The 21,613-nt window shown below is 40.9% G+C and overlaps 1 protein-coding gene across 2 annotated transcripts in view; it reads left to right on the forward strand.

Annotated features, from left to right (window-relative positions):
- Positions 1–21,613, forward strand: part of NEDD4 (NEDD4 E3 ubiquitin protein ligase) — a 120,777-nt gene that overhangs the window by 33,439 nt on the left and 65,725 nt on the right. The window contains exon 5 of one of the 2 annotated variants that reach the window (XM_075006434.1): positions 8,659–8,712. In XM_075006434.1, the coding sequence (XP_074862535.1) occupies positions 8,659–8,712 (54 nt within the window). Of the gene's footprint in view, positions 1–8,658; positions 8,713–17,255; positions 19,138–21,613 lie in introns of those variants that run through there. The other variant, XM_075006432.1, reaches the window with a different exon arrangement.

Below are 21,613 nucleotides of genomic sequence, written 5' to 3' on the forward strand. Positions count from 1 at the left end.
CAAAATGATGGGGACTAAATTAGCTGTTAGTATTCAGGAGAGATTTTGGAGCTGTGGAGTAGTTCTCTGAAAACATCCATTCAGTGTCCAGCGGCAGTCAAAAAACAAACTGTTTGGAATCATTCAGAAATGGAAAGATAATAAGACAGAGTATATCTTATTGCCTCTATATAAATCTATGGTATGCCTGCATTTTGTTTACTGCACAAAGAAGTGATCTCCTTATCTAAAAAGGAAAGATATATTGGAACTGGAAAAGACTCAGAAAAGAGCAACAAAAATGATTGGGTAAGGAATGGCTGATTTGTGAGGAGAGATTAATAAAACTGGGACTTGTGAGCTTGGAAAAGAGATGCTTAAGGGCGGACAAAATGGAGGTCTGTAAAATCATGGCGTGTAGAGGAAGTGAGTGAAGAATAGTGAGTTTAAAATCAGTAGAAGCAGTGTAGCCAACACTCACGGGAGGCCCCTGGGGGAAGGTGTATGTGTGTGGTGGGGAGAGGTGGCTCCTCATCCCTCACAGGGGCAGAGCTTCAGGCAGTCACCCTTAGTTAGCCTTAGCACTGTCTAACTACAGTGGTGCAGTGCCTGCACCCCAGCCCTCTGAGCTGCGCAGAGTGGCACTCCAGCAGCAATTCAAAGGGGTCTGGGCCGCCACCTGCCGTAGTAACAGCAGCAATAGCTTTGAGCTCCAGGCCTCTTTGGTTCACCGAGCCTCAGTGCAATTGTTCCTCTTGCCCTGCTCTGGTAAGTGGCCTGGGGAGCAGGTTTAAAACAAATAAAAGGAAGTACTAGTTTGTACAATGCATGGTCAACTTGAGGAACTCTCTGACAGAGGATGTTGTGTAGGCCAAGACTAAAACAGGGTTCAAAAAAGATCTAGATAAATTCATGGAGGGTAGGTCCATTAATGACTATTAACCAGGATGGGCAGGGATGAAGTCCCTACCTCTGTTTGTCAAAATGTGGGAATGGTAGATAGAGATGTCATCTGTTCATTCCCTTTGGGACACCTATGCTAGATACACCTGGGTCTGACTGAGCCTAGCTGTTCTTGTGGTTATAGAGATTAAAAGATGATGTGCTGGAACAGATCGATGAAATAAAAAGCATCATTCTACGAGGACCCAAGACTTCTGAAATAATTAAAGAATTAAGTGGATTAGCTGTTTGCAAAATTGTGCAGCATTGTTAAAACAGCCTACCATACTAGAGAATGGGAAGGGAGCAAGTATAATACCTGTACTTTTTTTTTTTTTTTTTAAATGAAGTTCGTGGCATGATCCTGAGAGCTGAGAGACAAGTGAGCCTATTTTGTGTAATGGCATTGATTTAAATAACTACAATGTCGAATGTGGACAAGATCATGATCTTCTAGGACTAAGCATCACAGCTACTTCAAAAGAAAATTTTGACCTCACTAAGCTTTTTTAGTATTGTTTGAAGTGTTAAAGGAGAACAACTGATATTTGTTTGAACCTCCAAAAGGTGTTTTGATAACTTTTACAGGAGATAACTAAAGAAACTAAATAGTCATGGAGTAAGAGGTCTGGTAATACTTAAGCATCAGTCTTGGTTAAGACATAAAACCATCAGAATAAAATATCAGTTTTCATCATGGCAAGAAGTTAACGATGTGATAAGGCTTCATTTTAAGACTTGGTTTTTATTTTGGAAAAGGGGAGAACGGTTTGGTGACAATATGCATATGACACAACTTTGTGGAGTTGGTCAAAATCAAGGAAGGCTAAGGTTTTCAAACATGTAAACAGGCCCAGTAGAGTTCATGCTGCGTTACCTAGTGCCTTTATGCACAGCAGTGATTTACTGGATATAGTAGTGGATTTTCAAGTCATTTAGCTCAACCTGCTGGATTTCCTTCTTAGAAGCAAGGTCAGTTTCTACCACTCTGTGGCTGTGTCCACACTATCTCCCTACTTCAAAGGGAGCATGGTAAATAAGGTGTTGGGAGAATATTAATGAAGTACTGTGCTGCATATGCAGCACTTCATTAAGCTAATTCTCCCCTGCGGCAACTTCAAAGTGTTTAAACTTTGAATTGCCAGCTTGCGTGTAGCCGCGGCTAACCTGCCAGTGCTTCGCAGTGCCTGGGCAACGTCAAAGTCCCTTTACCCCTCAAAATTTTGGGCAGTTCGAGGTACCGGCAGGCTAGCCGCGGCTACATGCGAGCTGGCACTTTGAAGTTTAACACTTTGAAGTTGCCACAGGGGAGAATTAGCTTAATGAAGTGCTGCATGTGCAGCACAGTACTTCATTAATAATCTCCCGACACCTTACTTACTATGTTCCCTTTGAAGTAGGGAGCTAGTGTAGACAAGCCCTACATGAGGTTCAGTTTGACAGACTGGATGCTTGCTGAATGAATGTGTTCTGCAAGAGAGTTCTTTGAACTTCTTCAGATCAGGGAATCCTCTGAAAACATTTTTGTTTCTCCACTAAGGAAAGACAAGGAATTTAATCTTCATCAGTCTTCCATTCCATTTCTCTTGGAACATTGGATATATCCTTTACCCCTGAAAAGTGTTTTTGCTGTCGTACGTTGGTAGATGACAATTTGTTTTTTCTCCTACTTAAAGGGCTTGAAAAGCAATCTTTTTAAACAAGAGCAATCTCTGTTTGGGATGTGCTGCTTTTCAAACTGACAAGTCTAAGCAAATTCTGGTATTAGCTCTGTCTGTTTCAAAAGAGGGCATTCCTCGTGGAGATTTGAGTGGGTGAGTTTACTGCAAGATACAGGAACTAATGGATAACCCACAGTGATGCACTCTGTGCTGGTTCTTAGTAAGATCCTGGACTCATGTTTAACTCTTTTCCCAAAAGTGGCTACTGATTCTAATTAAATCAGTGCTTTAACCTACAGTATTTTACTACAAGTCATATTCACTACATAGGGAGCTGGTTTATTTACCTCATTGGACTCTAAACCACTTTGTAAATGTTGCCTTCATATACTACACTGAGTGTAGCTAATTTCTGCACAGACTATTAAAATGGATCGGATTTTTCATCTTTGCTGTTGGTTAGCAAGAATCCAGGTATCAGAAAGCAGAACAGCATGTCTTAAATTTCTCCAAAGAAAGAGTGATACTGCCTGCCTGACACACGTCAGTGATGTTCTAGATCAGGGTGTGCAAAGTCGGGGGGGGGGCATGCCCCGCAGAGGGGCCACAACACTTCATAAGGTGGATGCAGTGTGATTGGCTTCCTCAGATCTTTGCTTCATCCCCTGTGGACTCCACTGCTTGTGTCGACAAAGAAATGGCCCAGTGTGGTAGTGGGGACAATTAGAATGTGCAGAGGCCCTGAGCCAGGCAGTGGGGGCAGCTGGCAAGTTTCCAGCTCAGTAAGGTGGCCCCATTGGTCCCCACAGCCCGTGTCTTGCCAGACCCGAGGCCCCACCCTATCCCCAAGATGCTGGTGTGGAGCGAGTGCTGCTGCCTGTGGGGGGAAGAGGGGGTGCAGGACCACCTTCAGCCTGGTGCCCACCGCTGCTCATCAACACGGTGCAGCCCAGGGTCACCACCTCCCTTCCTTCTCTACAGCAGCACCAAGTTCCATGGCAAGCTGCGCAGTAAGGGCAATGGCTACAAGGTGGAGGTGGTGATACAGCTGAGTCCCTGAGGTCATCCCTTTTTGAGATGTTCCCCGCCGCAAGCCACTGCTCCTCGTTTGGGGCACCCCTTTAGTTTCCCACATAGCCTCCTGCAGTCCTCCCCCCTGAGTACTCCTCCCTCTTCAGGGCACACCCTGGAGCCTCCCAACATTCCCTTTGCAAACCTCCCATCCCCTTCCTGAGCATCCCCACATACCTTCCTGTGGCCCTCCCACAGGTTGGGGGTGGCCCCTGCTAACTTCAGGGGGTGAAAAGTGGAGCCCGATGTAAAGTTTGCTCACCCCCTGATCCAGTGATGCTTGGTCTCTCTGAGTGCAGGGGACTGAACTAGATGATCTCATCCAAGGTCCTGTGCTAGTATACTATGATAGAATGGGAGTCATAGTAATCACATAAATATCTAAATGAATAAGAAGGATAGAGACTATCCCAAGAATTGTTTTCATCCACTGTCTAGAAACAGGATTAAATTTGTCTTCAAATTCATGTAATTATTCTCCGCAGCAGTTGGCTGTTCTTTCTTTGGTTGACAAGTATCAGAGAGGTAGCAGAGTTAGTCTGCGTCTTCAAAAACAATAAGTCCTGTGGCATAAGCTTTCGTGGGCAAAGACCTGCTTTGTCCGATGCACAAGTGGGGGGGTTCAGAGGGCTCCCTCTTTAAATCCTCCTCTGAAATGCCCCCCACTCATGCATCTGACGAAGCGGGTCTTTGCCCATGAAAGCTTATGCTCCAAAATATGTTAGTCAATAAGGTGCCACAGAATTTCTTGTTTTCTTTGGCTGATTACTCAGTTCCAAATACCACATTCTGTTCTTGGCACAAACCTACTCTTCCACTGTGGCGAAATCATGAGTTTGATTATCATTGCTGCCCTCAGGAAACAGTTTTTTTGGGACCAAGTAAATCCAACTAGCAGCTAAACAAGATAATACCTTTTGGCAGAGGCTTGACTGTTGAAGTCAAATACAAATTTTAATTCTTGTGTTGACCTCTTTCCATAGCTGTTGTATAGTCCTGTAGTGCATGCCGTAAGGTTACTTTTTCTCTGTTACAGCATCAACAAATATTAAAGGACAAGATCTCTATCTTGGGCAACTTCTGTGACATCCAACACAAAAATAAAATTCTTCATTGTACCATGCATAGCCTGAGATCCAGAGAAGCACTTTCAACACTTTCTAATCTCCTCTGTGAAATCTTGTACCCTTGTGCCGAATAAGATTCTTCAAGTTGCCTATGTTAACGTTTTGGCCTACTTGACAGTAAAACTGATCAGAAATTTTCATTGAAACTGATGAAATAGTTTAATTGGAAAAATGTCAGATTGTTGAATGCAGAATGTTCTCACAGAACATCTCTGGTTTGAACCCTTATTCAGATCTGCTTGCATTTCAATCGGAAGCTTACATGGTTTCCTGACAACTTGTTGTGCAGATTGCCTTTTGAGGCTTTACAGTTTCTCAGCTTTGAGGCAATATTATCTGCACAGAGTCAAGAGCATGGAAGCCTTGAGAACCCAGCTCAAGTGGGAGTCTTGGGGGTTCCAGACTCCCTCCAGTGGATCTGGGAAGGCTTTGGTTATGCTTTCAAAGTTTGTAGATGTGGGACAAACTCACATGCCTACTGCTGCAGGTGGGGGACCTCGAGCCTTCCTGGCTGCTGAGTGGATCTGCTGTACTTGACAGTCACCTATGTTTATACATCCATACAAGTAATCAGTAATAACTGATTGAGAATCATCATCCTACTTGCCCTCTTTCCTAAGTATGTGGATGCTAACAAAGATTCTGAATCATTGGGAAAAATGAGTGATCCTTTGGGCTGCCTGCTTTTCCATCTGTCTGGACAGTGTCAAATGGACTATACATAGCTCTCTAGAAAGTACAAAGATTGCACATATAAGGCTGCATCTCCACTATGAGAGAAGTTGAATTTCTTTATATTGATTTTTGTAACTCTGGAATTTGTAAATTCCATTTTAACGATCCTTACCTCCCAATGTGTTCCTCCCAAAGTAGACCTATTGCTGCCACCTTCAATTGGCAAACATCAACTGTTGCCTTAGTGCATCGTGGGAACCTAGCCCACAGTGCTCTCATCAACCTTGACACAAACCTTAAACACTTATTGATCAATGCATTGGCATTCGATCTTCCAGGGCTCAATTTAGTGCGCCTAGGCGGGCTATGTTAAATCGAGCGGTCGTGGGGTCTGCTGTCAACTCGGTACTCCTGGCAGTCATGAGGAATAAGGGAAGTTAACAGAAAACTCTTCTGTTGTGGGGTCAGTGGTAAAAGTCTATTTTTAGATCAGCTGCGAGAATTGCATAGCTGAAATAGACTTGATTGACATATATAAAATTGATTTTATCTTCTAGTGCAGACCTAGCCCAAGATCAGGTTTGACCTCCTGTATAATATAGGCTAAAAAATTTCACTTTTTTTTTTCTATTGAGCCCAGTAACTCGTTTCACTGAACAATAACATCGAGAAAGGCATCCATTCTTGATTTGCTGACATAAGTAAATAGAGACTTAAACACTGATGCTGATGGTTTGTTCCAGTGGTTACTATTCATCACCATTTAAAAATTGTGCCTAATTTCTAATATAATTTTGTCTGGTTTCTGTCAGGCACTGGTTCTGCATACTACTTTGTTGTGTTTTGAAGAAAATGATTGATCGCTTACATAGAATAAGTTCAGTACAGAATATTTGAGATGGGAAAAGTCATTGTTCTTAAGAAATCATTTGTACAGCCCAGCACAGATACAAAATTTGTATTCATTTATGTTGGCGGGTTTGCAAGGCTCTAATTGTTTAACAAGTTGTTTCTAAAATCTAAAACAAAGTGCTTAAGTATTTGAGCAGAAATGTGATAAAATTGAGAAAGACTAATGGCTTTTTACAGGAATGGAGCATGTTTCACACTTCATCTTATTCCATATAAGGATGTCTGCTTTCATACACAGCGCGCCTATTCAAAAAAAAAAAAAACTGTAGGAACTAACATTTGATGGAAGTGTCAACATGCAGTTTTTGAACAGAAAAAGTGGCCTGCCGTCCAGGAATACTTTCACCCTGGTATCAGTACAAATGCTGTTGGATGGGGTGGTATCCTTCCAGTCTGTACAACTCACTTGTATGCCAGAAAGGCTTAGCAAGGTTATAGAAAACCTTGAGTTACTCTGGTCTTTTCTGAAAGATTTGCCTGTACAGCTCTGTATTTCAGATGAGCACACTTAGGCAGTTAGCTCAATATTACTACGTGACTGTCCTCACTGTAAATATCATTAGCTTGATTTAGGAAGCACTAATATCGATATTTCAGTGTCAGTACCTGATGGGTATACCATCAAGCTCAAATTCAGAAGTTAGATTTAAAGGCCAGTGTGGAAGTGCCATGTCTTAAAATCAAACTTCTTAGCCTCCAGAAGTGTCCTGTATGTAACCCCCAATGCCCCTCAGTGCTCCACTCTGACCCCACTGATCTCCAGGTGCACAGGAATTAAGTAACAGGAACACCGAGTTTCAAATCGGGACCAGGAAGCCTATGGCTGTGGGCTCACATTTATATGAGAGCCTGAAAAATATTTTTGTTTCTTTGCTGTTACTGCTGTGAGTCCATCTACCCATTACAAATAGCCCCGGTGCGGAGTTCGTGGTTCTGTCTGTATACTTGGTATTTTTTGTTTCTGTGCTAACTGGTGCCAGCTGCTGCCCCCACTGCAACACGTGGCAGCAAGGCTGTTGTGGAGGTAGTGCTTGCATAAGAGGTCAAGAAACTTCTTCTCAGCTGTTTACATTTGTGCATGAATCTCCATCCTTCCCCCACAGTCGGGGTCTTTCCTGTGCTCAACCACATCACGTGGGTAACCCACAACCTAATAAAGTACGAGCCTGCCATTCGGTGCTGACCATGCTGCCAGGCAGCACCATGTCCTGGCTTGTGCGTGGTTAGGGCTCCAAGGGAGGAAAAGATTTTTGGGAGCTTGATCCCACTAGGGGGTAAGTCCCCTGCCAGCTAAGATTTTGGGGGGGACTAATTCAGCTGGCCCCCCCACTGAGACCCCCCATGCCTCTAGCAAGGGACCAGTGGGGGCTGCTGTTGCTGGGGGGTGGGGGAAGTCTCCTCTGGCTGCTAAGATATTCGGGGGGGTGGGGGAGGGGAATTAAGTCATTACTTAAACATTTCAACCAGCTCTGCAGCTGGAGACCACAGCTTTTCTCAGCCTTGCTGTACATTACAGACACCTGCTGCTTTGACATTTCTGTTCTAAAAACTCTCTTCTAACGATTTCCTATCTTTCTTCACTCCTTCACCCCCCTCCCCCCAAAAAAAACAGGGTGGAGGGCCAGTTGAAATTCCTGTTTCCGTTATGAGATTTCACTGCCATCCGCTGTGTTGGCAATGTCTGTGTAGTGAAGACGCAAGACAAAGATATTTTCTTCCTAGACTTTTCCATCCTCCTTCTAACTTTGAGAATATACTCTGTCCTTGTGTTATTTTCAGGGACCAGATGAAATCACAGGCCAGTTGAGAACACAGTCTGTTCACAGAAAAAGCCCAGGACCCTCCCCTCAAACTCTTTATTTTTTTTTTTCAAAAACTTTCCTCTCATATCATTCTTCAAGCTTTTCAGGGTCCCTATATTTTCAGGGACCAGATCAACTCATGGGAGGGGGCACAATCAGTGGGAATTCAGTTACAGAAGAAAGAGATGTCTGTAACTTTTTTTGCGATCTCTGTGGATGCCCTACTTCTTCTTCCTTCTGATGGGAAGAATTGATATTTGCTTAATACAGGAGTGGAGTGAGGTAAAGCATATGCAGAATGCTAATCTTGTATCTTAACTGTAAATTAATTTGAAGTTTTAGTAAGTTCCTTTATAAAGAATTGTTCTTCTTGGTGCCAGGTTTTTGTGCTGTGTCTAGCTCCAGAAAATCTACTGAATGAAAATGACTATTGAAGCTTTCCAAATATCTTGACTGAGTAGTAACTGTTAATCTCTTCCTCTTTCCTAGGTTAATCCTCAGCAGCAGAGGCTTCTTTTTGAAGTATTTGATGAAAACCGTTTGGTAGGTCATTATACAGTAGAGTATTTCTATTCTTAAAGACAAGGATGAATCAAGTTTAAATGGACACTTTTTTAAAAAGGCAGTTTCATAAGGATATTAATCATGAAAAATGTGTCAGGACAGCTTTTTTTTAAGTCACTACTTTCTGTAATTGTGTACTAAAACTTTTGGAATTTATTGTTTGATATACAGTATCTGCTTGTTGAAATATTTTCATGGATTAGTCTTGACGTGACGGACTATCGTTATAGTTTTGAGTGGCTATAATATTATGGCAGTTCTCTCAAATGATCTAATATTTGGCTTTACTACTACCAGCATGCCTAGAGAAAGATTTGTCTGAGATCAACATAGAGTGATTTTAATCAGTGATTAAAACTACAAATTTGATAATAGTTAAAATGAGCAAAAAGGAACTTTGTAATTATATATACTCCAGAAGGTTCATTATCCTGAATTGGTGTCAGGATTCAATATGTTGATCAAACCAAGTACAGCCTTTTTACCAAATTTAGTTTTCTCTTTTAAGCTAACCTGCCCCAAACCCTTGAAAGGGAAGGAGTTAATCTCTTCCGGAGGTAACTTGAGCCCAGGTGAGACAATAGGAGTGGAATGACTTTTTTTTTTTTTTGAACTGAGAACAGTTGTACTTTTATGGGGCTTTTGCCTTCTGGGAAGGCAGAGAAAAGACGGAGGGAGAAGATGTTTTCCAGGAATTTGGAATGAATATCTTACATATCCTGACCTTGTCTAGGTCAGCCATAGAGATGTAAGTAAAAGGGAAGTGTATAGGCAGTCCCCGAAGCACGAACACATGGATTTACGCCCATTTGTACTTATAACCAGCCTCCAGCTCACCCCCTCCCCACGTGCCCCACCTCATCTCTCCTAGTCGGGGGCTCCAGCCACATGCCTGGGGTTCCCCTCCAACCCCCGTGTCGCCCCAGATCACACCCCCCCATGCGGCTGGCTCAGTACACGCCCTGGGCTCCAAACAGTCCCCCCACTCAAGCACTCCGCCCTGGTGCACCCCTGTTCAACCCCTTCCCCTCCCCCGTGGCCCCAGCTCACTCCCCCATTCATGGGGCTCCAACTTCAACCTGTGCCTGGGGTTCCAGCTCCTGGCAGTGCTCCAACCCCCTCCACTCAGCCACCCTGCCCCGGTGCACACCCCGTTCAACCCTCCCCCACCCAGCTCAACTTCTCCTTCCTGTGGCCCCAGCTCACCCCCCTCCCCTGCCCCCATGCTTCAGACTCCAGCTGTAGCTGCCGCCGATGTGCGCAGGGGCTCTATCCATGCTGCCATCTCAACCCACTCCTGTCCCGGTTCATCCCCGTTCAATCCTGCCTCTGCCCGGCTCAACTCCCCCATCCGCAGCTAACCTCTCCCCCCCGCCCCCAGAACATGCTGGGCTCTCAGTGGCCAGCGTGCTTGTGGGGCTCCAGCTATCAGCTGCTGCAGGTGCATTAGGCTCTACTCCTCCACCCTGATTCACCCAATTCAACCCGCCCCAAACCACCACAGCTGCAGCTCACATTCCCCAGCACACAGGGCTCTGGCTCCAACTCCAGTCCTCCTACCCACCACTCCCACCCTAACCCCCTGCTGCCTGGTTCCAATCCCCTGCAAGCCCCAGCTCAACTACACTCTCCCACCACCCCTGCCACCCTAACCTACCTCAGGCTTAACCCCCCACCCTACTCCCTCCCGGTACATGAAATTCAAGGTATGCAAGTGTTGTGTGGAATGCAACCCTCACGTAGCTTGAGGGATTACAGTATAAGAACAACAAGAAGTCTTGTGGCACCTTTATAGACTAACATATTTTGGAGCATAAGCTTTCGTGGGCAGAGACCCGCTTCATCAGATGCTATGAATGAGGCTCATACATCAGTAGACAGTGTAAGACAGTATAAGGGTATTTCCGACTTATAACCAAATCGAGTTACGACCAGGTGTTCGGACCATAACCTGTTCGTAAGTTGGGGACTATCTGTATAGTTAGCTGCAATCATGTTATGGCTATTCTGAAATTGGTTGGATTTGCTACTGCAGTTTGTTTCCTACTTTGATTTTGTTTGCTGTTATTTCTTCTGTTTGTTTTTTGTTTGACTTCAAATTTTCACCCTGTAACTTTTAAGCTGAATCCCAGGGAAATATTTTTCTCTGCTTGCAACCCATTATTTCTTTTCTCTTGTTTTGTGAATAAATCACTGCTTTTATGCAATTGATCTGATCCGATGTCCTAAGAAGAGTCTGTGCCTTAGACCAATAGGTCAGCTACTAACTTAATTTTTGTGGCTGAGCTCTCTCTGGAGGGAGGGTTATCCCAGGCGTATTTCCCTGGGTTAAGGGGTTTTTTGTTTTATCTGGGTGATGGCAGCCTGTCTTCCAGGGTTCAGGGGATCTGTGACCTTGGGAAGTTGTCAAGTAAATCCTGTGTATAGGCAAGGTGTGTTTAATGTTTTGTGAGCCCCCACTTTCTGCACTTGGAGTGCCAGTTTGAAGACAGAACCTTTGCACCCCTTCAAGGATTGAACTCTCAGCTGTGGGTTTATGAGGCCAATGCTCTAAGCCAGTGCTCTGTCAATTTTTGAGGGGGGAGGGAAATGTTTAAAATTAATTGAATAAATCAGTGGTGGCCAACCTGTGGCTATTGTGCATGTGCTCCAGTTCTTGGTAGGAGAAGTGCATCACAGCAGCTGTGGCAGCCCTGGGGCAGCGGCAGCAGCAGCAGTGAGTTGCTGGCATCGAGTTGGGGTGAGTGGGGGGTGGGGTGCCTGGATCTGGAGGAGAGGTGGGGGATTGAGTTAAAGCAGGGAACTGGGTGTGCCTGGCTTTGGGAGAGGGGATTGGGATTGCATTTTATATATTGGGTGTGACATGAAATGAGTGCTGAAGTGTATGCTATGGGGTGATAAAGGTTGCTGAGTACTGCTGTAACCACTGAGGAATAGCTGAGCATTGGCTTTGTAAGCCCAGGGTTGTGAGTTAAATCCTTGAGGGGAACTTTCAAGGGTTTGGGACAGGTTAAGTTAAAAAATGCTGGGGATAGTGAGTAGGTACTGCTGTGAGTGCCCCTCCAGTTATATGATATTTAATATATAAAGTTAGTTAAAAATATGAATAATGGTCTACACAGCAAAGTTATTTCAAAATAACTATTCTAGTGTCTACATGACACATCCACTTTTTTGACATAAATCTGAAACAGTGTTTGGCTTATTTAAACTTTGTAAACCTCATTTCAGGAGGAAAAGTGTCTATTTCGAAGTAAGAGTACACCAAATTTGAGTTTTGGTACCAGTTGCAGGGCCTTGGGCAGGAGGGCTGGAGCTGTGGACTACAGAGAAAAACAGTGAGAGCATGTGAAAGAAACACTAAGGCTATGTCTAAGGCTAGCAAGTTTTTTTTTTTTGTTTGTTCTGTTTGTTTTTTTAATACAAAAAAACGGTGGGGATCTTTCGAAAAATCCTGCGGAGCATCTACACACACAATGTGTTCTTTTGATATTAAATTGGAAGAACACATCACTTTTTCTGGCAGCCCTCTTCCACTCCTGGATGAGGAAGAGTGCCTTTTTCTGATCTGTGATCGTGCCCCCTGTCTTCTGTTTTCCAGGTTAAACAAACATAATTTTTAGAATCTTCTCTCATAGGTTGTTTTCTAGACTTTAATTATTTTTTATTCCTCTTCTTTGGACTTTCTCCAATTTGTGCCTGTCTTTCCTGAAATGTGGTTGCCAGAGCAGGACACACTATTCAGTTGAGGACTGATCAGTGTGGAGTAGAGCAGAGGAATTACTTTTTGTTTACTGCTAATACAGCCGGAAAGGTGTTTTGTGGGTTTTTTTTTTTTTTTTTTGCTGCAGCAGTCACACTGATTGATGTATATAACTTATGATCTGCTGCACCGCAAATCCCTTTTTGCAATACACCTTCATAGACTGTCATTTGCCATTTTGTATATATGCAACTGATTGATTGTTGCTTCCTAGGTGGAGTGGTTTGCATTTGTCCTTTTTGAATTTCATCATACTTCAAACCATTTCTCCAGTTTGTCCAGATCATTTTGAATTTTAATCCTGTTCTCCAAAGCACTTGTAAACCTTCCCAGGTTGGTATTATCTGCAATTTTTAGAAGTGCCATTATCTAAACCAGAGCTTAGCAACCCCCTGTACATGAGCTGATTTTCATAGGCATGTGAGTTGCGAGCTCAGCTGTGCCCTTCATCCGTGCAGCCAGGAGATTGATCAAAGCCATGCCACATGTGGATTAATGAAAGGCCAGGTAATGCTACCAACCACCAGCTAAATGATAAAGCTCTGCATCTTAATTTATCAGTGAGGCTGTTGTAAGTTGGACTTCTAATGACTTTTAGAAGTATTATTGACACTCTGATCCCTATATAAAGATCAGACACCTCGGAAAGGTGGTTGACCCCGATATAAAGATCAGTGAAGATATTAAACAGAATCGGAATGAATTTCTGAAGGACCCCACTCAGTATGCCCTTCCATCTTGACTGAACCACTGATGACTTAATCTTTGGGAATTGTTTTCTATCCACTTTAAAGTAGCTCCATCTTGATTAAATTTTCCTAGTTTTATTTCTGAGAAGGACACGAGAGATTATATCAAAAGCCTCATTAAAATCAAGATACACCAATTTTGCCCCATCCACCACCCCACAAGGCTTGTCACCATGTCAAAGAAAGCAGTTAAAATTTTTTGGTTTGCAATTTGATTTTTGACAAATTCACAGTAAAACTAAAGAAAATGACTTAATCTACAGTGTACTTCTAATAAGTGTTGCCTTTTCTGGATTTCAATGCCTTCTCTCATTTAATAAAAATAAAAATTAGATTATTGCTGAACACATGATCTCAATTGCTGCTTGTTGTCAGGTGGGATCAAACCTTAGACTTCTGAACCTTATTGAATAAGCCCCTATTGCATGAGCTTAAAAGCCAAATAGCTATTCGCTAAGGGTCTAACAAATTCCTCAATCCCTAGATGATCCAAGTAATATTAGAGGGGAACAGAGCACTACACCAAGCAGACTTGCATTAAATTTGCAACAAGTTTCATAGATTATTTTTCAGCATGCACCTTCATGTGTCTAGGATTCAAATATCACTTACACAAAAGGAGATTTTTCTATTAGCGCCAGTTTATGGGAATCTTTCATCACAAGAATAGCCGTTCAGGCTGCTACAACTTCTTGTCTTGTGAACTTCCTTGTTGTGATCTTAGAAAACAAGCCTGGGAGAAATGCCCATGGAGTGGCACAGTCTTAAGAGAGATGAGTGTTTACACCATATTTGACCTTTCAAAAAAGAAGACACCCCGGAAATGGAGTGTTTCTGTATCAGAAGCTACCAACTCATGTTGTGTATGTATACTATAGCACATTACTACAATGTGATTTGGTATATACTGATACAGACATTCCCTGTCAGGCTTGTCATCTTTTTATATGGTAACCCTAGATATGAGGAAGTAAATAAGGCTGTCTAGAAGACAATGATCTGTATGAGGTCCAACTGTTCCCACTAGTTGGATTTTTTTTTTTTTATTGCCAAGTGGACTGACTGTGATTAGCCAAGAAACCTGTAGGTGGCCATACACTGCTGTTATTGCTGTCCATAACTGGATAAGTGTCAAACTAATGTGAGTTAAGTCTTGCTATTGCAGTTCGTGTTCACAATCTGATATTGACTGGTAACAATACTGGATATTGACTGGTAACAATGGCTGCTACTTCGTGGTAGAACAACTTGATGTAGAAGAATTAGTGTCCTGCATATGGTGTGCACATCTATGCAGCAGGAAACTACCACTGAACCATAGTCATTACTGTTGCAAAAATCTTTGAGATTGTGAGACCTGAAGTCACTTCATTATTGAAAGTAACCAGGGAAGGTCATGATTCAGGAAACTTTATCTAGTGTGAAAGGACACACTTAACTTAAATCTCAAACAACAACTTGCTGGCTAAACCTCTGACTGTTTATCACTTGCTTAGCATAGCAAAACAATGCTTAAAGTTTATCTCTTGTGGTGAATAATTCCTCTTGCAGCTGCTGTTAAGATTTTATCAGATGGTAACTTTCTATAGCTATCTTGCGTAACTTCAGGTCTGCGGACAGGGGCAAACAAGCAGTTGACTCAGGCCCAGCTATTTCAGTGCAGTGCCTATAGTGGCCAGAGCCCAAGGCCCTTTAAATCACTGTCAGAGCCCCAGGCAGTGTGCTTCTGGTGGCTCTAAGGGCTGGGGCGGGGGGGGGGGCACAGTGTGGTTTGGGTGGCACTGAAGTCTGGCTGCTTTTAGCCTCACCCCTTTTGCCTGAGAGAGTTTGAATTAATGGGCACAAAACAGACATAAAAACACTCCTGATCCACAAACCTGTTAGCCAGCATTTTAATGGAGTGGGCCATTCAGTTAATGACTTAAGAGTTTGGTGTTACTGAAGAGGAATTTTCACAACAGTCTTGAAAGAGAGGCTGCTGAGCTCTCTTTTATATTCAAATTTGACACATTAACATGTGGTTTCAACAAGGATGGGAATTTTCTGGGTGACTGTAGGGGCTTGTTTTCATACTTGGCTTCATCTAATTCTTGACACCCCCCCCCCCCCTTCTATTCTCTGATTTGCTCACCTTGATAATTTTTTTTCTGGTTTGTCCATCTTGATTACTGTTTTTGGTTCTCTGTGCCTTAAATATTGAGTCTGTTCTGGTATGGCTGTGGTCTGAAGAAGTGGGTCTGTCCCACAAAAGCTCACCAAGTACATTTTGTTAGTCTTTAAAGTGCTACTTGACTGCTTTTTTGTGTTGAAACTGAAAGAAATTGTATTGCTTAATAATTATACATAACTTTCTGAACCCCTAACTGGAAAAAGCTCTTTTGGGGATCCATCACTGTAACTTTGATTAGTGATACTTGATTATAATAGTTTAACTGTTTTAGTCATAAAGACCAATCAGTAACCTATTACATGTTGATGCATTTCTAACCATAAAATGTGGATAATGAGGTTAAATGAACCCTGGAGTAGTAGGGTTTTTTGTTTTTTTTTTTTGTTTTGTTTTTAACTTGTTGCCTGCAAACAAAGTACTGTTAACTTGGTCCTGGCTGTTGTTTGGAGAAGGGGGTAAAACTGCTATTTTTACTGCACACTACCAAAAATATAGTACAGCTCTTGTAAATATTGAACAGAAAATATCCAATGGTATGACCTATTGAAGGATAAATGGTCTTGTGTTCTCTCCTTTTGACCTTTACAAGCAGCAGTAATTCATTCCTTGTTAATATTGCATGAATTATCCTTTCTGTAGCTTAAAAGTACATTAATTGCCAAGTGATTACTGCTATTGATGCTTCAAGACACTCTTTTTCCAAAAGACCCACTAGGTGCCAGCAAAGTTCCTTTTTCTGTCGCTATGGCAAATGCCCAGACAAATTCTGTAATTTTAGTCTTTCATTTTTGGGAAAAGTTACTATTACATTTTTAGCTTAACTAATCTATTTGTGTTTCCATAGTGGCACTCAAAGGACTTGATAAAGGAGGAGCAATTGCAGTATAATATTGTTACTGTAGTTGACTGTGACTGCATAAGGTTACTTTACTGTCTGTAAAACAATATCTTACAGAACATGCCTTAAGAGTAGTCTTCATCTGTAAATTGTGCTCTATAGATTAGTTATTTTAAATATGCAGCCTGTACTGTACCTCTATGGACAAACGTCATACGATTTTTAACTCTGTACTTGCACATATTAATCTGTAGGTACAGACCTAAAGTTTGCATGCCAAAAGTGTGGTTAAACACTTATTACTCTGTCTCTGTAATTCAGAAATAACCAGATGATACTCCAGAACTGCTGGCCAATAATTTGAGTGTGTGAGTTTGAAATCTAAAAAATTGCAAAAGTCAAAAAAAACAAAAAACAAAAAAACAAACCCACCCTAACAGATCTCACCCTTAATCTTAAAGGCTATAATATACTTATTAGAAAAGACCCTCTGGGCTAAGGTCTTGAGTGAAAAGCTGTAAACAAGGAGAGATCTTATGGATTAATTTAACCCAGTTACATCTCCCTCAAAACAAGAATCAAAGTAGTATGGCGTGGCAGAATTCCATGGAGTGCAAATCCACGTGAAGTATTAGAATGTAAGTGTGGTTCCAATAGCTGTCATTAAGACTCTCTCAAAATAACTCTAATTTTAATCTTGTGTTAGTATGAAATAGCTTTGTTCATTGGCTTTTGCATAAGCAGACGTCATCAGTTTACTTGCATGGGTTACTATTTGGCAATTCAGTCCTAGATTTGATACTCAGTTATATGGGTCTTTAGTCCTACCAACTTCCTGTAATTCTAAACCTGCGGGTAAAAATATTAGTAGTCATACACTGCTGCAGAAAGAACAGACACATTGGTACATCTAGTGTAGCTGTAGGAATAATTGTTGTTTCACTCTCAAAGAGCTAGAATATTCTTGGGATGTATTCATTTATGCAAATAACAGAAGAGAACACTGAAAAAACTTTGGCAAAGTGTGTCAGTGTGCTGCAGCTGAGCTGAGCTTGACAGTCGTTGGAAATCTAGTGCTTTGTAAGTGAATTCATGCTGTCTGTGAACAATGTAAGACATCCCAGAATGACTGACTGACTGACTTCAGGAGGTTCTTTTTTATCATCCGATAGTTAGGATCTTGTTTAAATAGGGACAAAAGCTGCTTCTTTAATGGGATCTTATTTTTGTGATGCGTTTGAACTGGCTCTCAACTCTGTACAGCTGCTTCTAGCCTTTCTGCAAAAGGAGCTTTATGATTCTTACTTGCTAACATGTGTGCAAATGAGAACAAATGGCCCAACGGTTAAGATTGCATTTTGCTGTCAGAAGAAGCAATACTGATCCATTATCAGAAACCTCTGGAGATGGTTTGGATAGTAACATTCATATGTATTGTCAAAGACCTTCACAGAATTCTGCACCTGATACTGTACAAATGAAGCTGACTCCCAGACAAGCTGTCTTTCCAACTGCAATGCAGGAAATAATTAATCAACAGCAGCATTCAGCTGTTTCTTCACTGCAAAAGAACAAAAAGAGCACCTCGCTGCAGATTTCCTTGCAGTCTAGAAGGTATAGTGAATCTTTTCAGTCTGATAGAGTAGTTGCTAATGAAGACACATGCATCGGTGTTGGTAATGAAGCAAATGCTATTTGCAGGAATAGGGGTGATTATGGTTCTAATATGCTAAACAGTAGCAGCCATTTGAGCAGTATGACCGTGTGCAATGTCAATCTCGGCAGTATTACAGCCAATAACAGTGAATCCTTCGGTAGCACAGGGAGTGACTATGAATTGTGTACAAGTATCACTAGTGATGGAGACTCTTACAGCAACAGTATCATCAGTGACAGTAGCAGTTGCACTTTTTCCACAGGTGACGATACTGTCTGTAGTAATATTGTAAATAGTACTACTTCGTATAGAAGCACAGCGAACAAATGTAATTCCTATAGGAACAGTATATCTCAGGAAACTTTATGTAGACGTAAAAATACTACTTTTGATGAAGATGGTTTGGAGCACGTAAAATTGCCAATGAGGAGGAAAACTAAAATTCCACTGCAACGTTTTTCATCATTGGTAATCTTCCCTAGGAGTCCTTCAACTTCCCCACCAGTTTCTCCAACATGCTTGGGTCCTCTACCAAGCAGGGAACCTTATCAAACGTCACATCAGTTAGTTATTTCTCCTACTGAACTGGCACAAAACAAAGATCAAGCAACTTCTTCTAAAGGGTTCCTTTCAACAGCAGTCAATGGACTTAGACTGTCTAAAACCATTTGCTCTCCTGGTGAAACTAGAGACATTAGACCACTTTACTTGAATAGTTCATTACAAAACAAAAATCAGGCTGCAAGTAGTGCTGATCGGACAACTTATGAAAAAATATCTGATAGCTTCTCTTCTGTTCATTTCACTCAACAAAAAGAATCTACATCAAGGGATGAAACAGTTAATGGTTGCTGCAGTCCAGAGATATCCAAAAGGGAGTTAAATTTGTACTCCGATGCAAAGCATCCTCGTTTAAAACTGATATGTAGCACACCTGTATGTTTACCCTCTAAACAGTCTGAGTATCAGATTCTTATTAGTGAATTAGAAAGACCAAATAAACAAATGAGGACAACTCATCATATTCTGCAAAGAAGCATTTCATTAGAGGGAGCTTGTCAAAAAGCTTGTTTATCCAGTCTTAAATCTAAGTATCCTAAGGCAGAGACTTCGCAGTTGCACATACAGTTCACATCTGGAAATGAAGGAAAAACTAGTGGCTTTCAAAAAAATGCCAGTACGTGCAAATGGGAATCATCACATAGCAGTTTGTGGAGTCCCTGCCAGGTGAGGTTTTTTTTTTTTTTCCAAAGAAAAACTAATTTCTTTATATCTCTCTTTACCAGTGGATCTGAAGTAATAGAATGATAGCCTGTGATCATTTGGTCTTTTCTATTGCATAATATCCTTTTTAGGTGAAAATTCTCAGTAGAACCCTGAATTTCAAATATTAATTCAGAATCACAACTGATTACTTAATTTAGATGCAGATAAATTTGTTTATTTTACTATGTAGTAATCTAGATATTGAAGTTCTCCTTTATTTAAAATTACATTTTGAGCTAAATCATCAACTGCCCAATGTTAATCCACAACAGAACTAATTTTGTTGAAATATCTGGATTTTAAAATGCCTGAATATGAATAGATCACTGTAAAATCAAAGTATGTACATTTTTAAAAAGTTTTTTGCAGAGACTTGCTATGTAGATAATTATTAGTGTTTGAGCACTGCAGCTATAAAATACCATCTGTATCTGTATTCCTGAGCCACAGGAATTGTTTCCTCCCCCTTTTTTCTCCAACCCACTAGTTGAGCCCAAGCTTTGCACGGTAACTTAATATCTTTTCTAAAATCATTGATGTCCAAATTAGTTCTTGAGTTTTGTGATCTTAACTTTTCTTGTGTAATAAGACTCCTTTTGAACTAAACTTCAGATATTGTTCCTCTTGTACTAACTGATTATACAATTTAATTAAGACAAAGCCACAAGAAACATAGGTTTATAAATTTGTTTAAATGGTGCTTTAAGTCAATCAGAAGTTCTTACAAATTTTCAGACTTGTATAGTACTGTTGTGAACAAAAATTGGCAAGAATAAAATTAAGGCATTTTTGTGTAAACTTTACTGAAGTTTTAAGTACACACTAGCCTTAGTGAATTGATGTTTTCAGTGTTTTACAACCTTATTGATATACAAATGAAAGGGGAGTTGCCAGTGATCTGCAATTAATATTCATCTGGAAAGTTTGTTGTAACATTACCTTGAAGTCTTATCCTGTAGATTTTAGTTCTTTGATTTCGACTACTGCCTAACATGGGTCCAAGCCTTGCTGTTTATTTTTTTCATTAAAATAACTGTCAGTATCCTTAACTAAAAAAAAAATCTTAAAATATTGGTCTGAATTTTAAACATTGGCCAAAAAACCATCATAATAGCTCATAACTTAACAGTGTGTATTCTTGTTTTTGGAGTATGGTGCTTTTGGGGGAGAGGCTGTATGAAATTTTACTGGAAAACTTTAAATCTGCAAGGGAACTCTTATTTAAATTGCAGTGGTATGGTGGTTGTGAAACATTCCCTGCTATGTAGAAAAAGTAGTCTACCCTGCTCATTACAGAAATCCCACTGAGAAAATGGAAAAACTCTTGAAAGGGCGCTTCTCATGGAGTTTCACCTACAGCTGTTGCTGTTCTAAATTAAATTATTGCACATTCAAGTTTAAAAGCCCAGCCTGTGAAAATAAATGCTTAGGTAAAAATTCTAGGCAAACTTCAGTTTTCTAAAGAAAATAATCTGAGTTTCCTGGCAGACAGATTCACAGATTAACCCCTCCTGTGATTCTGGTAACATTTGTAGCAAGTAGCTTAGGTCTGCTGTTGAAAAATGTTTGTATTACAGATAAGGTAGTTCTTGAATTTTTTCTCAGCATATAATAAGATTCGTGGTTAAAACCAAGAATTGTGATCCTGGATGGCCAAATTTCAAAGGGGCTGGGATGTATTTCTTAAATTGTGCTCACAAATGCTCGCTTTTCATGCTCATGCAGATTACCTAGATTTATTCATGCAAATCAGAATGACTGGTTTTTGAAAACTGGACACTAAATATAATTTGCAGCAATTAGTGAGTTTCAGGTTCTTTGTGTAAGACAATATGCACTGAGACCTTTTTCCTTAGTTGACCCTTGACCTTCTAATGTAAAATGAGCTTTACAAACAGTTCTGTAAAACAGTTCACCAAAATAAGCAAAAAGAGCAGACTGAATTGACTTTGTAACAATTCTGCAACCTGTTAAAGTGTAAACATGTATCAGTCTTTTTAAAATATACCTTTTCTCCTCTAATAGGTTAATATATAGTAAATCTAATTGTAGAAAAGATATTGTGACTCATTTAAAAACTACTCCCAAAATATTTCTCTTGACTCCAGTTAGTCTGGCTTAGTATACTGATATGCTGAGTCTGGGTTCAAATTTAACAAACTGATATGGGAGTAGCATTTAGTAATGTCAACTATCTGTGCAGAGCAGTCATGAAATTAAATCAGTGCTTTGGTTAGAGACTCTAGTGTCTGAAGCAGTGAAAGGTCTATGCATTTTTTCTTACGTGCCTAGCTACCAGCCTTTAACCACATAGTATTAGGTTTCCTGCTTTCCATAATCAACAGCTTGTTAGGTTTGCTTTTTAAAATTTAGTGAAAAAACTTCACTTATCTGACAGTAGGTCTTAAACAAATTTGAGTTGAACAGTATTGGAGAA

Source organism: Carettochelys insculpta, chromosome 12 (genome assembly GCF_033958435.1).
Source record: "Carettochelys insculpta isolate YL-2023 chromosome 12, ASM3395843v1, whole genome shotgun sequence".
Classification (NCBI taxonomy): domain Eukaryota; kingdom Metazoa; phylum Chordata; order Testudines; family Carettochelyidae; genus Carettochelys; species Carettochelys insculpta.